The sequence below is a fragment of the Pollachius pollachius genome, assembly GCF_949987615.1.
Source record: "Pollachius pollachius genome assembly, chromosome: 14".
NCBI lineage: Eukaryota > Metazoa > Chordata > Actinopteri > Gadiformes > Gadidae > Pollachius > Pollachius pollachius.
This window is the reverse complement of record NC_136947.1, coordinates 6044635-6057729: the sequence shown is the minus strand read 5'-3', so window position 1 is coordinate 6057729 and position 13095 is coordinate 6044635. Positions and strand designations below refer to the sequence as shown.

General features: G+C 48.2%; 2 protein-coding genes across 5 annotated transcripts; one reads left to right on the top strand and one right to left on the bottom strand.

Annotated features, from left to right (window-relative positions):
• The first annotated feature begins 1923 nt into the window (after positions 1-1923).
• On the top strand, positions 1924-10508 carry LOC307085409 (insulin-like growth factor-binding protein 3). Of its 4 annotated transcripts, none has more exons than XM_079750193.1 (5): positions 1924-2342; positions 3138-3328; positions 4993-5112; positions 9385-9479; positions 10369-10508. In XM_079750193.1, the coding sequence occupies exons 1-5, from the start codon at positions 1958-1960 to the stop codon at positions 10475-10477; spliced, it is 900 nt and encodes a 299-aa protein (XP_079606319.1). In that variant the 5' UTR covers positions 1924-1957; the 3' UTR covers positions 10478-10508. The 4 variants fall into 4 exon arrangements, with proteins under 4 accessions (XP_079606319.1, XP_079606318.1, XP_079606321.1 ...); XM_079750192.1 differs by having other exon boundaries at positions 3135-3328; XM_079750195.1 differs by having other exon boundaries at positions 3135-3328; positions 10297-10397.
• On the bottom strand, positions 10293-12039 carry igfbp1b (insulin-like growth factor binding protein 1b; the record flags this gene model as incomplete). Its single annotated transcript, XM_079750196.1, has 4 exons — positions 10293-10418; positions 10542-10670; positions 11015-11157; positions 11679-12039. 4 exons carry the CDS (start codon positions 12037-12039, stop codon positions 10293-10295), a joined length of 759 nt encoding a protein of 252 aa, XP_079606322.1.
• Between the last annotated feature and the right edge of the window lie 1056 nt (positions 12040-13095).

The following is a 13095-nucleotide window of genomic DNA, read 5'->3' as shown; positions in this document are numbered from 1 at the left end:
CCTTGATTCTGGTGTTAAGGCCTTCCCTCTCACGCTTGCTGCTTTATAATGCTGCAGCTCACCTTCTAACAATACATCACCCCCCTACCGGCCTTCCTTCACTGGCTCCCTGTACCTTTTAGGATTGATTTTAAGATGTTATTGTTTGTCTAAAAAGCATTGAATGGGCTAGCTCCGTCCCAGCTCTCTGACCTTTTTACAGCCATACAGCCCATCAAGGTCACTCAGTTCTGCTGACCTGCTGCTTCTAGATGTCCCCAGATCAAGGTTGAAGCATCGGGGATGTCGTGCCAATGCAGTTGTAGCCGCCAAACTCTGGAACGGGTTGCGTCTGCATGTCAGGCTGGCCCCCACATTGCCTGTGTTTGAATCCTTTCTTAAAACACATTTTTACCCTTGGTTGCTAACTCAGTATGTGAGTTGCATCCCTTTGTTCTTTTTGTAATTCATTATTGTGTTGTTTATTGATCCTTTGATTGTACAGACCTTTAGCCGTTGTTTTTAAATGTGCACTGCAATACATTTGATTCGATCGATCCATGTTAAGTAGTAGGCATTTGAGGATAAACACCCTGATATATATCAGGGACCACAGCTGAATATCATCCGTGCGGCTATCACTGGCACATTTACAGAAATGTCTATTGATGTGCACTCTCCCTGTAAAGGAATACATCTTCTCAGTAACAAAAGGCCTGCTAAGTATTTACATTATGTAATACATACCTTGTTATTCTTTCATTACTCTAATCAGCATACCATTTTGATTCGACACACACATGAGCCACTGTCTAAATCCACTGGTGGAGGTCAAGTTTGTCATCCAGATGTGATGAAACTACAATCTTATAGTTAGTCTATCATCTTGTTGGCTACAACAGGGGTTCTCAACCTTTTATGCCACGCAACCCCATTTTTCACTACCCAAATGCAGAGAATAATAATTAAAACAATATATTTCACATCTGCTATAAACCCTCCTTTTACTTTGAAAGTAATACTGGGGCCTTTTCTGGATTGTGACTCTTGGGGTCCAGGGGGGCCCATCCAGTGATGGTAGGCACAGGAACGTGCCTGTGAGCTATGTTACCCCCGTTCAAGTTCATGTTTTAGGAACCCAAAGCCTAAGGACCCCTGGGGCCTATTCCCGGGACAGTGGGCTGTGTCCTGGACCGTTCCCCATCTGAGACCCTCCTGAGATCATTTTTTCCGGAACCCGGACCCCCATGGGCCTGGGGGTCCCTGGGGACCCATCCAGGCACAGCAGGCCCCTGTCCTTGGACCGTTTTCCAGGGAACCAGACCCCAACCCTAAAACCGAAACCAAACCCTAAGGCCAAACCCTAAAGCCAAACCCTAACCTTACCCAAACCCCAACCCAAACCCTAAAACCCTAACCCTAAAACCTCACCCTAAACCCAAGCTACCAAACCCTTACCCCAAAAATAAATGTATATTTACTTAACTATATTTAACTTTTTTTATCAGAAGTTTACCGCGACCCCATATGCGTGTCAGGCGAAGATTGAGCCCTGGGCTTATAACAACACACATGCATTGCTAAATATTCCATCACATTCATTGTCCTGGCAAAGTTCAAGATCAGCCTTTGCCCTTCATTAGCATTTTCCAAGTGCTAAGAAATCGATAACGCCCCATTTTTTTGTAAATGTATAGCTGATTGGACCTCCAGGAAGTTATTAAAAAGGAGTAGGAATCTCGCTGATGTCTGACACAGTTCAACCGATTCACATGCATCCGCAGGCTAGTTGGGGGAGTGACTAAGTCAATGCGTCTATATATTGTGATGTTTTGTTCGGTTGCTTTAAGTGAGTGAGTCAAGCGCCAACTTCACCAGAAGTCACTAAAGTACGACACTAGTGCAAGGAGTTTGTATCAGCAGCAGCGCAGTGAAACCTTCCGTCCTTACTCAGAAAAAAAACAGACCAAACTCTACAATGGATGCTTGTCTACGCTCGCTGTTGTTTTGCGCGTCTTTTATTTTTGTGGCGTTTTCGCGGGGATCAGGTGCGGCGGCGGTGGGACCGCTTATAAGATGCGAGCCATGTGATGTAGCCGCGCGTCTTTTGTGCAAGCCGCTGCCCAAGGACTGCAGCGAGAGGCTCCGCGAGCCCGGCTGCGGCTGCTGCATGACCTGCGCGCTCAGCTTCGGACAACCGTGCGGCTTCTATACCGGGAGATGTGGCGCGGGACTCGCCTGTCAGCATCAGACCGGGGAAACGAAACCCCTGCACGCCTTGATCGAAGGACGGGGAGTTTGTGCGAACGTTACTGACAAGAGAGTTTCTACCGGCGCTGTTCCTCCGCCAAATGAAATACCAGGTAAACCGTTTTTTTCTTTCTTAAGAGCTACAGGCTTGCTATAACATAATGATAGAATAGCCCTGGAACGATATAGCTATGGATCATAGCCCGAAACAGACGTTTTTTAAATATGTATGTCGGCCTTACATTATAGCCTACATTAAACATGCATACTGTACTCTTTATGTAGGTTTAATTAATGTATGTATATTAAGTGTAGGTATATATGTATGTGTGTGTGTTTGTGTGTGTGTGTGTGTGTGTGTGTGTGTGTATATTTATGTAAGTAAGATTGTATGTATGTATGTATGTATGTATGTATGTATGTATGTATGTATGTATGTATGTATGTATGTATGTATGTATGTATGAATACGTATTATGCAAGTTTGTGGTATTTGTCTCATTTGTGTCGTATTTGGTGCAAATATCCCTTTTGTGTAAAGTAGTTCATATTCCGATGAACTACTTCTCAGTACATAATATGTTTTTGAGGGTATGCTGTAGGGATGGAGAAATAGATGACTGTAATTTACTGCAACTGACTGTCATGCATGCAATGGAAAATGTACATGATTACGCAGCACCAATACCTTTCTAGAGGTTTCTATATGTCTGCATGACCTGAAGTCCCTTGCTTTCGTCCAACTAATTCACTAGATGTCATTCATGAAAGAGCTTAGAAAAATAAAAAGACATATTCAAGTATGGCTTTTTGGCCGTGCAAACCTTTCATCCACGCAAAGTGCACGAACAACAACCCAACAATGAGCGCATGAATAAACGCTGACGTCAAACCCCTCCTGGCAGCAGAGAATGCGGAGAATTCGGAAGTGGAGCTGAACTTCACCAGCGCGGGGGTACCCAGCTCGCCGAGCCCCCCCAGACCCGCCGGACCCCCAAGTCTCAGGCCCCTTCACCCCTTCTTCAACTCGGCCAAGGCGGAGATCGTGAAGCGCGACCAGCAGAACCTCTCCGGGGAGATCAGACAGGAGTCAGAGTATGTAAGTAGCAGACGCGCAAAGCGCCTTCACTTCTTATGAGTGGGACTGAGACCTGGTATTTTTGTCCGTTTCTCTACTCACCCAGCTCTCTCTCTCTCTCTCTCTCTCTCTCTCTCTCTCTCTCTCTCTCTCTCTCTCTCTCTCTCTCTCTCTCTCTCCTCTCTCTCTCTCTCTCTCTCTCTCTCTCTCTCTCTCTCTCTCTCTCTCTCTCTCTCTCTCTCTCTATCTCTCTCTCCCTCTCTCTCTCTCTCCCTCTCTCTCTCTGTTTTGGTGTTTGGTGTTGGATGTTTTTTTTTTTTGGGATGTTTTTTGTTTTTATGCTCTCTCTCTCTCTGCGGGTGATGAAATGTTTGGGGTAGCGTTGCGGAATGCTGTTGGCCGGCCCTCGCCCCGGCCAATAGGAGGGCACGGTACTGGTGAGGCGGTGGGGTACGGCGGCGGTGGCCCAGTGGCTGACCCCCAATGTGCGGCCGCGCCGGTTTGGTCCCGAGGCGTCCGCGTGCCGCCCCGGGGCCCTGGCCGGGCCCTAGAGGAACCCTGTGATGGATTGGCCCCTGCTAGCTGTTTGGGGAGAGACACACTGCTATTTTCATACCGTCTCTGGACGGAGGAGTGTGTGTGTGTGTGTGTGTGTGTGTGCCTGTGTGTTTTTCTGTGTGTTTGTGTGTATGTGTGTGTGTGTGCATCTGTGTGATCCGGTCTGTGTGTGTGTGTGTGTGTGTGGGGGGGGGGGGGGGGGGGGGTGTGTCTGTATGCCTGTGTGCGTCTATGTGTGCGTGTGCCTCTGTGTGCCTGTCTGCGTGTGTGTGTGCGTGTGCCTGTGTGTGTGTTTATTTGTGTGTGTGTGTGTGTTTCTGTGAGTGTGTGTGTGTGTTTTTGTGTCTTTGACCGGGGCCACTTTGATTAGTGACTCGGAGTCCTTGGCTCACAGAAGCGGCAAAGTGATGTGGGCTCGGAGAATGCCCGTCGTATCCTCCTGTCATATTTGTGGCACAGAGAGTTTTATAGCTCACATTTCGGTACAAAATAAATTCTTGCAGGCGACCACAAGTTGGTCGGAATAACGCATCTCTCACCCGACAAACTGTTGTGGATATCAGACTGTTTATTGAGGAGGAGGACTAACCCGGCCCATAATTTGATATAATAATAATGTTTAAGTGACATCATATTGACACGAAAATGTTCAGATCTTTGGTCACAGTGAAATATTTGTTATTTTCGCAAGATGTGTCCGAAGTGAATCACGATCTAAAGTATGCATGAGGTGTCTCATCAGCTCATAGCTTTCAGTGTAACCCCAAACCTCTGCTTCTTTTGACATGTGATGTCGGGGTTCATATACAGATGTTGTATATTAATATTGTGCAAAAAAAAAAAAGAATAAAATCAAAACATCCCCTATGATTATCAAGATAATAACGTCTTGAGTCAGGGCGGTGCGGTCGCCGCTCCAGACGGATTAGTCAGTTTAAAAAACGATGACCACAAACGTCGTTCATAAAAAAGAAAACTGTATGGTAAACTGTTTTTATGTTTTCTCTCTGGAGCTGGAGCGGTGTGGTGGGACGTGCTGGGCAGAGCCGGAGATGTTTGGATGTCCTGGAAACATTCCGTGTTTTTTTCGGTTATGTTCACTTCCTTTTCCTGTCTTCCTGTGTCAGGGTCCGTGTCGGAAGGAAATGGAGAACGTTCTCATCAGCCTCAAGACGGCCGACATCCTGAACCCCCGCGGCTTCCGCATACCCAACTGCGACAAAAAGGGTTTCTATAAGAAAAAACAGGTAAACAACAAACAATATCTCAGATCCACACGTCGTACGACAATGCTACAGCCAAACTTTGAAACTGTACGGCGCCTGGGAAGGAAGACAGGAAGTGAGAGGGGAGGAGTTACGCAGTGAGATATTCTTCCGAAGAGAAAGTAGCGGAAGTAATGATTTAAAACAAATGTATTTGCTACCGGGGCCTTCTACACTGGTTTGAATTTAAACCGTTAATACAGAAACCTTGTCTAATGTCGGTGTTGCCCTGACAGGACGCTGTAGTCTTCCCCGTAGCAACAGCAAAACTTTAGTTTACCAGTGCTGGCCGGGTTTGTGTTCGCTGTCGGCCCCGGAGGGAATGCGAAAATGAGTAGAAGATCCTCTTGTTTTAGTTACCAGCCCTCTTCTTGATGAATGGTCAGCCTTCGTGCTTTCTGTGGTTCTGCCAGCGGTTGTTTCCAGTAGTGGTCCATTCCATGTAACCCGCAGCTACAGGTCCCAGTCCCCAGCAACACGATTGGTCCAAACTCATTTTAGGCCAAGCAAACTGAAACGCCCATGTTCATCTAGATTTGAGCTCAACAGCCACCAGTGCTTAAATGCCTTACGATAATCTATACTCATTTATTTCAACACCCCCAACCCCAAAAACGTTTGGGGACGTTTACACCCCCGTGCAGTTATACCCTACCCTGAGCCATAGCTTTCGGCACGCTCCAGGGCTGATGAGCAGCTGTCCCCTCTCCCGCGTGTGCGTGTGTGTGCGCGTGTAGCCTGTTGGTAGTCCTTACAGCCTCATCGTCATAGCCCCACTCCTGCGTGTGCGTGTGTGTGTGTGCGTGTGTAGCCTGTTGGTAGCCCTTACAGCCTCATCGTCATAGCCCCACTCCTGCGTGTGCGTGTGTACGTGTGTGTGTGTGTGTGTGTGTGTGTAGCCTGTTGGTAGCCCTTACAGCCTCATCGTCATAGCCCCACTCCTGCGTGTGCGTGCGTACGTGTGTGTGTGTGTGTGTGTGTGTGTGTGTGTGTGTGTGTGTGTGTGTGTGTAGCCTGTTGGTAGTCCTTACAGCCTCATCGTCATAGCCCCACCGCTGCCCAAGTGAGGTAGACCCCAGCCTCCTGGCTCAGTGTGAGAGGAGGAGGAGGAGCCCTGGAGAGCCGTACTGCAGCACAGACCCCAAGGCGAGGGTGGTGGAAGCTTCTGGAACAACGTCCAGTTTTTAAAAAAAACGGGAACCCTCCCAGGGAGACAGACGTCAAGGTGGCCGACGCGCTCGCCCCATAATTGCCGGACTTTTGAGACGCGGGCACCGAAATAGCCCGGCGGGTGTCTCCACCCCCCCCCCCCTCTCCACCACCCCCCTCCACCCACCCCCCCCCCCCAGTACTGGCGCAGCGGTCCAGCCCAGCATGTAATAACTGAGTGGTTCTGACGCATTCATATGGGGCCACTTAAGAGTTCCTCCTTGACACGCCATCGCTGAGAAACGGGAAATTTTTTTCAAGAATAATGATGATGCTTTTTTTTAAAAAAATTTGCCACCTAACGGCTTCCCGCCTGATGGAAGCTGGACACGTTCCCCCCCCCCCCCCCCCCCCCCCGAGGTCCGGAATGTTCTGGTGGTGTCCTTATGGCACCTCTGTGATGCAGGCGGCGCCACGTTCTGGCCCGTGATGTCTGTGTGCGTCTGTTTGTGTGGAATGGACACAACACAAAGCGACGTCAACCCCAATCCCGAGATATGTTTTTGTTTTGTTTTTTGTACATCTTGAACACGTGCGCCGGATGTTAGTGTAGCCTTGAGGCAACTCGTCAGGGTGTAGCGCTCTGTACAGCGAGAAAACGCGATAAACAAATCCACAGAATGCATTGCTAACAAACATGACTGTCGTTCCATTGCATAAATACGCACGCGAGAGAGAGAGAGAGAGAGAGAGAGAGAGAGAGAGAGAGAGAGAGAGAGAGAGAGAGAGAGAGAGAGAGAGAGAGAGAGAGAGAGAGAGAGAGAGAGAGAGAGAGAGAGAGAGAGAGAGAGAGAGAGAGAGAGAGAGAGAGAGATTCACTGCAACAGATCAGCCCGTGAAGGACACTGCAACAACACAAAACTGAATAGGCTCGGACCGCCAACCCCCCCCCCCCCCCCCCCCCTGCTCCCTGATCCACCATCGGGATTGGTCGGCGAGCTCGTCTGCCGCGGTGGCGACGGTAGCGGCGGCGTCTCCCCGGCATCGCTCCGGCCCTTCAAATGAATGGCTGAATGTTTTACTAGAGTTTTACGTTGACCTTTAGTCAAATTGGCAGTAAAATAACAGCCCTGGGGTAGCTCCGTACAGACTCTGCAAGTCATTTGTAGTACCCATCATTTAGAGCTGTGGGGTATAATCAGCAACAGATGATTTGTGCTGGCCACCAGCTTCTGGAAATAGATCCGGCGGGCTCGCGCAGTGAGTTGTTCGCGAAGAAACGGGGGACTGGAAGCAAATCTTTTAACCAGGTCTCTCTGTGTTTACCTTGAAGGTCTCCGTACTGTAAATGTCTGTCTGTGTGTGTGTGTGTGTGTGTGTGTGTGTGTGTGTGTGTGTGTGTGTGCGTGTGCGCGTGCGTGCGTGCATGTGTGCGTGGGTGTGTTTAAAAATACCACAGCCCAAATGGACGGGCCGGTCTCGCTCAACGTTGCACAAGCTGACCCATTAATGCCTCTTAACTATTTCTGTTGCCCTCCCTTACCTCAGACCGGCCTGCTGCCCATTATGCACAATATTTAACTGGGTTTATAAATTGACCACCCCCCGACCATCACCACCCTCACCCCTGTCTCTCCTCCAACCCCCGCACATATTTCACACATCACTTGGGCTCACCCCACCCCCCTGTCTTTCCTTCCCTCTCACTCGCTCTCTATCTCTCTCTCCCTCTCTCTCCTGCAGTGTCGTCCGTCCAAGGGCCGTAAGCGAGGCTTCTGTTGGTGCGTAGACAAGTATGGCCATCCCCTGCCAGGTTTCGATGGCAAGGAGAAGGGAGATGCCCAGGACTTTAACTCAGAGAGCCAGTAGGTCCCGAGAGATGCAGGGAGGGGGAGTACTGTAGAGAGAGAGAGTGAGAGATCGAGAGAGAGAGAGCTTGGACAATATACGGATGGCTGCTGGTAATTGTTTGCACAGTGGACCAAGGCAGAATGGGGACTAGATTACAAAGAAAGGGTTTTTCTGTAGTCTCCTGAAGAAATTGGCTCGTTTGTTGGGCCAGACCAAGGCTGGCCATCGCCCTGACAGAACAAAGTCACCGTTTAAGTGTTTGTGGTTTTTTCATTACAAATATTGAGGTCTTCACATACACTTTTAAATTTTTCCTTAGCATTGACAATGGGCCTCTGTTTTGTTTTTCGCACAATTAGGTGCCACTATTTGTGTGTGCACGCTTGGGATGTTTAATCATTTGCTTGTGACTTTGAGTGTTTTTTGGTTTGTTTTGTTTTATTTGGTTGAAAGAAAGTTAATGTGTAGTTGTGTCTCTGTGATTATGATTGCTGGCAAGGCAGGTGTAAACTTGTATGTGTATCTTTTGTGTTATGTGTGCAATATGTTTTCGAGAAGGAGCATTTCTGTGCTTGTGTGACTCAAGGCCCCTAGGTTGGTACACAGCCCATTCCTAGTAAGCTATACCCTGCATTCCTATTGTACACAGGTGACTTACCTACGCCGTCGTTCATTTGTTTGTTTGACACTTAAGATAAGCTTTGGAGGAGGGGTTTGTTTGCGAGGAAGAAATTCCAATAATAAACCAAGGAGCTCTTTCCTTTGATCAATACGATGTACATTGGGGATTTCTCCAGTTTTTTAATAAGCTAGGCTGTTGTGCTAAAGGCTACAGCAACTTCTTGTTTTGATTTTTCATGTGATAACATGTGCCAAGTGCCTTTCAGGTTAATACGATGTGTGCATGTACATTGCAACCCTCAGACGTCTATTTTTAATTAATAAAGGCAGTGTAAACTGAAGCATGTGCCATGTCTTCTGTTCTGTGAGAAAGGCGTTAAGTGGATACACCAATGAGACAACATCATTAGTTACCAGCTACATTTATTTGAAGCACATTGCATATCAACAAATTTACAGCCTCCAAAATATATACACATGAACAAAACGATAAAGCGGCCACGGTTCTGGCTTGAGTTTCAGACAATAACACACCAAAGGACAACTGAACCGTTCTAATAAATACAGACAAATAAAAACGTCTCTTTTATGTACAACTCCTGAGCAAAATAACATGAGATGATCCGTCCCTAGCCTGGCGGATCCAGAGGAACCAGTGAACAGCGAGCTGAGGTAGACAACCCAGGCCAGCAGAGAGCCGTCATCGCAGAAACCTCGCGGCGGCCTGAGTGAGTGCTGATATGTTTGCGTTTGGTCACCACACGCATACTTGCGGTGCTTTAAGTATCGCCCACCCCCTGACCCATCCACACCCCCCCCCCCTCCCTCCCACCCACCCTCCCCCCTCCCTCCCCCGTCAGCCCCGCTCCAATACCGTTGAGGAAATGTCAATGGAGATACATTCCAACACTGTCAACATGTTGGATGAATGAGTCGTTGTGTGGTGGCAGTGCACAGCCCCGTGTTTGAATGAATGAATGAATGAGCGAATGAAAAAAAAATAAAACACACATGGCTTCAAGATTGTGAAGCCTCTGAAACAGGCCTGGAAGTGCTGCAGACCTGTGGTCTGTAGCCATGGAGTTATTTAGCTGACTCAAATGTATACAGTGCTGCCCTATTTACAAAAAAAAAAAGTAGGCAAACATATTAAAAAGTCTAAAAATTACAAGCAGGGTCCCGAGAGTGCGCGTTGACAAATTTAGAATAAATAAGACTCGATATATACATTAGGTCAATAAATTAAAATGATTTGTTTTCTCCTGAATTCACATAAAATCATTTTATGTGAATGTGGGTGTCTTTGCGGCTATATAACTTATTTAATATGTTTGTTTGTACGTTGTAATGTATCAATGGTGCATCTCTATTTACCTGAAGCTCAGGTTCATACGTTTACCACAGTATAAATATATATAAACTATTTGTTTGTCTGTGTTTGTTTGTGTATTTGTGTGTGTGCATGTGAGCGCTTGCATGTGTGTGTGTGTGTTTGCGTGTGTGTTTGCATGCACACCGTTTGTATTTCCATGTCCATGCTCTCAGTGTGTAAGCTCCTGATTGCACTCTGAGTCCGTAGGCAGGTCATTTGATCCCGGAATCCTCTTCCCATTCCAGGAAGAGACGCACCAGCAGCGAGCGGGAGGATCAGTCAAGGAGGACTCACACTGAGGAAGGGGGCGGGGCAAACCAAGAGAGAGGGAGGGTCAATGACACAAGTCATTAGGGAGAGGCACGGCACGAGCAGAATATGAACATGAAACTGAAGGGCTTCGTGGTACGTTGCTTACCTGCTTGGCTTTGTAGTAGCCGTACTTGTCACAGTTGGGGAGGTAGAATGTTGTGAACTTGTCTCCTAGTGCCTGCTGGGAGCTCGCGATGCCGTCCAGCGCGTTGTGCAGTTCAATGTGACAAGGACCCTGCAGAGCAAAAGTGAACTGTTAGAACAGACGATGGATGCACAATGTGGTTGTTTATTAAGTCTGCATTAGGTTGATTCATGGCTGATTCTGGTCCGCGTTGTTCTCTGTCGTTCTCTCTTATTCACACAAAGCTAATTTGTTTTTTCAGTGTTTTAATTGTTTGTTTCCGTTGTTTGTTTTTTGTTATGTTTGATTTGAGATATGGCTTTGGCAGTTAATAAAGAATCAAATGAAAAATGTCATCAGACTCTCGAACAAGTTCTAAAGCTTTCTTTGTAATAGTATTAATTTCTTTGTAATAGTAAAAGTATTAATACTACTAATACTACTAACTGTCTCACCTGCTGCACCAGTTTCTTCAGGATGGAGTTGACCTTGGCTTTGATGGTCTCCTGGGCCTCCGCTGCGTCCCTGGGCTCCAGGGGGCCGTTGAACCCTAACAGATAGTGCAGGGAGCCGTGGTCCGGGAGGCCGTCCACGTCCTCTGCAGGGGGAGGGGTCACAGCTCAGATTAATACACAATCATCACAGTCATTTCTTACAAATGACAGGCTTAAAAAAGACAACAATAAAAATTGACTGATACAAACAGGACCCAAAAATGCGTCGTTTACTTAAACCACTCTAGGTGTAAGAGTGCACTAGGTTCACTTAGACAAGATATTGATTCAGCAGACGAATCATTGACACAAAAAACAACCGTAAAAATGCTGTTGAATCCCACCAACAGCACCACAGAGAACAGCTTTCCCATAAGAGAGAGAGAGGGAGAGAGAGAGAGAGAGAGACAGAGAGAGAGAGAGAGAGAGAAAGAGAGAGAAACAGAGAGAGAGAGAGAGTGAAATGAGGGAGAGACAGAGAGAGAGAGAGAGAAAGAGAGAGAAACAGAGAAACAGAGAGAGAGTTGAGGGAGAGAGAGAGTGAAATGAGGGAGAGACAGAGAGAGAGAGAGACAGAGAGAGAGTGTGTGTGAGAGTCGGGGGGGGGGGGGGGGGGGGTCCTCACCTGTCCTCAGCTCCTGGGTGCAGACGCCCTGTCCCCTGATGAGGGCGTGGAGCGGCCTGGCCTCCCCGGGCCCGGCGGTGCAGCGGAGACCCAGGCCGCAGTGCGCCGTGTGGACCCCGCAGGACGAGCCCGTCTCCAGCGCACAGGCCATGCAGCAGCCGCAGCCGGGCTCCCGCAGCACCTGCCTGCAGTCCGGGGCGATGGCGGGGCACTGGCTGAGCTTCTCCGGGGTGCAGGGGGAGCAGCGGATGGGCTCGGGGCCAGCCACCGGGGAGCAGCTCGCCAGCCCCCCCAAGAACCCCACACTCGCCACCACCACCGTCACCACCACCACTGTCAACCTCCCGTGTATTCCAGACATCTCCCGGCTTCAGCGGTGTGTTCTCTTGAGTTTCTCTTTGGTCTTGTGTAGTTCTGTCCCTTTTTGTCCCACGCTGAGCGTCAACCTATTGCCGGTGCGTTGGGATGGTGTTTTTCTTCTGAAATTGATTTCCCTTAACTGGCTGTATTTATACATACCCTCCAGCCCCCGCACGAGTTAATCTTTGACCCGGTGGTTGAGCCTATGTAAAATGTTTTCGACCGACTAGTGTGGCTGGGGTGGACGGTCTTGCTTGAAGTGCGTAGATACCCGTTTCACAATGGCCGCGGTCAATATTGACTCTGGAACATTAAGTGATGTACCTCAAAACAACCCCCCGGTGAGGTTATGCACTGGACAACATCCAAAACTTCACCCCATGTTGGCATGTTATGTGAACAATGTAAAATATTCAGTACCAAATCACGAATATATGTTTATAAGAATTACATAAGTTTCATGATAAGCGGGCAATGCCACAAGAACTGATTAACTGTACATTTACATTTAGGGAATTTAGCAGACACTTGTCAAAACCGACTTCCACGTTTCATACGCACATCAACGGCAGAGTCAACCATGCAGGGCGACAGCCAGCTCGTCGGGAGCAGTTAGGGTGAGGTGTCTTGCTCTGGGACACCTCAACACTCACAGCTAGAAGGAGCACGGGATCGACCTAGCCACCTTTTGGTTACAAGACCTCCTGAGCTAAGCCAGGTTTAAAGGTCCCATGACATGCCACCAGGTGTGGGCTGATTAGCCGCTACAAGCCGTTTTGGAAATCTGTCCCTTATGACATCACAGGTGGGCGTGTCAACCTAGATGTCATAAGGGACAGATTTCCAAAACGGCTTGTAACGGCTAATCAGCCCACACCTGGTAGCATGTCATGGGACCTTTAATACAGGTGACTGTTGAGCAATGACGATGCAGGCTGAATGTGTCACATCATTACGTTGTTGACTGAAGAAACCCAATAACATATTGGTCACTGCAGTCCATTTGGTGAAGGGTCACCTTATCGTTCAGACAGCACAAACAACGGCCTCATGACCC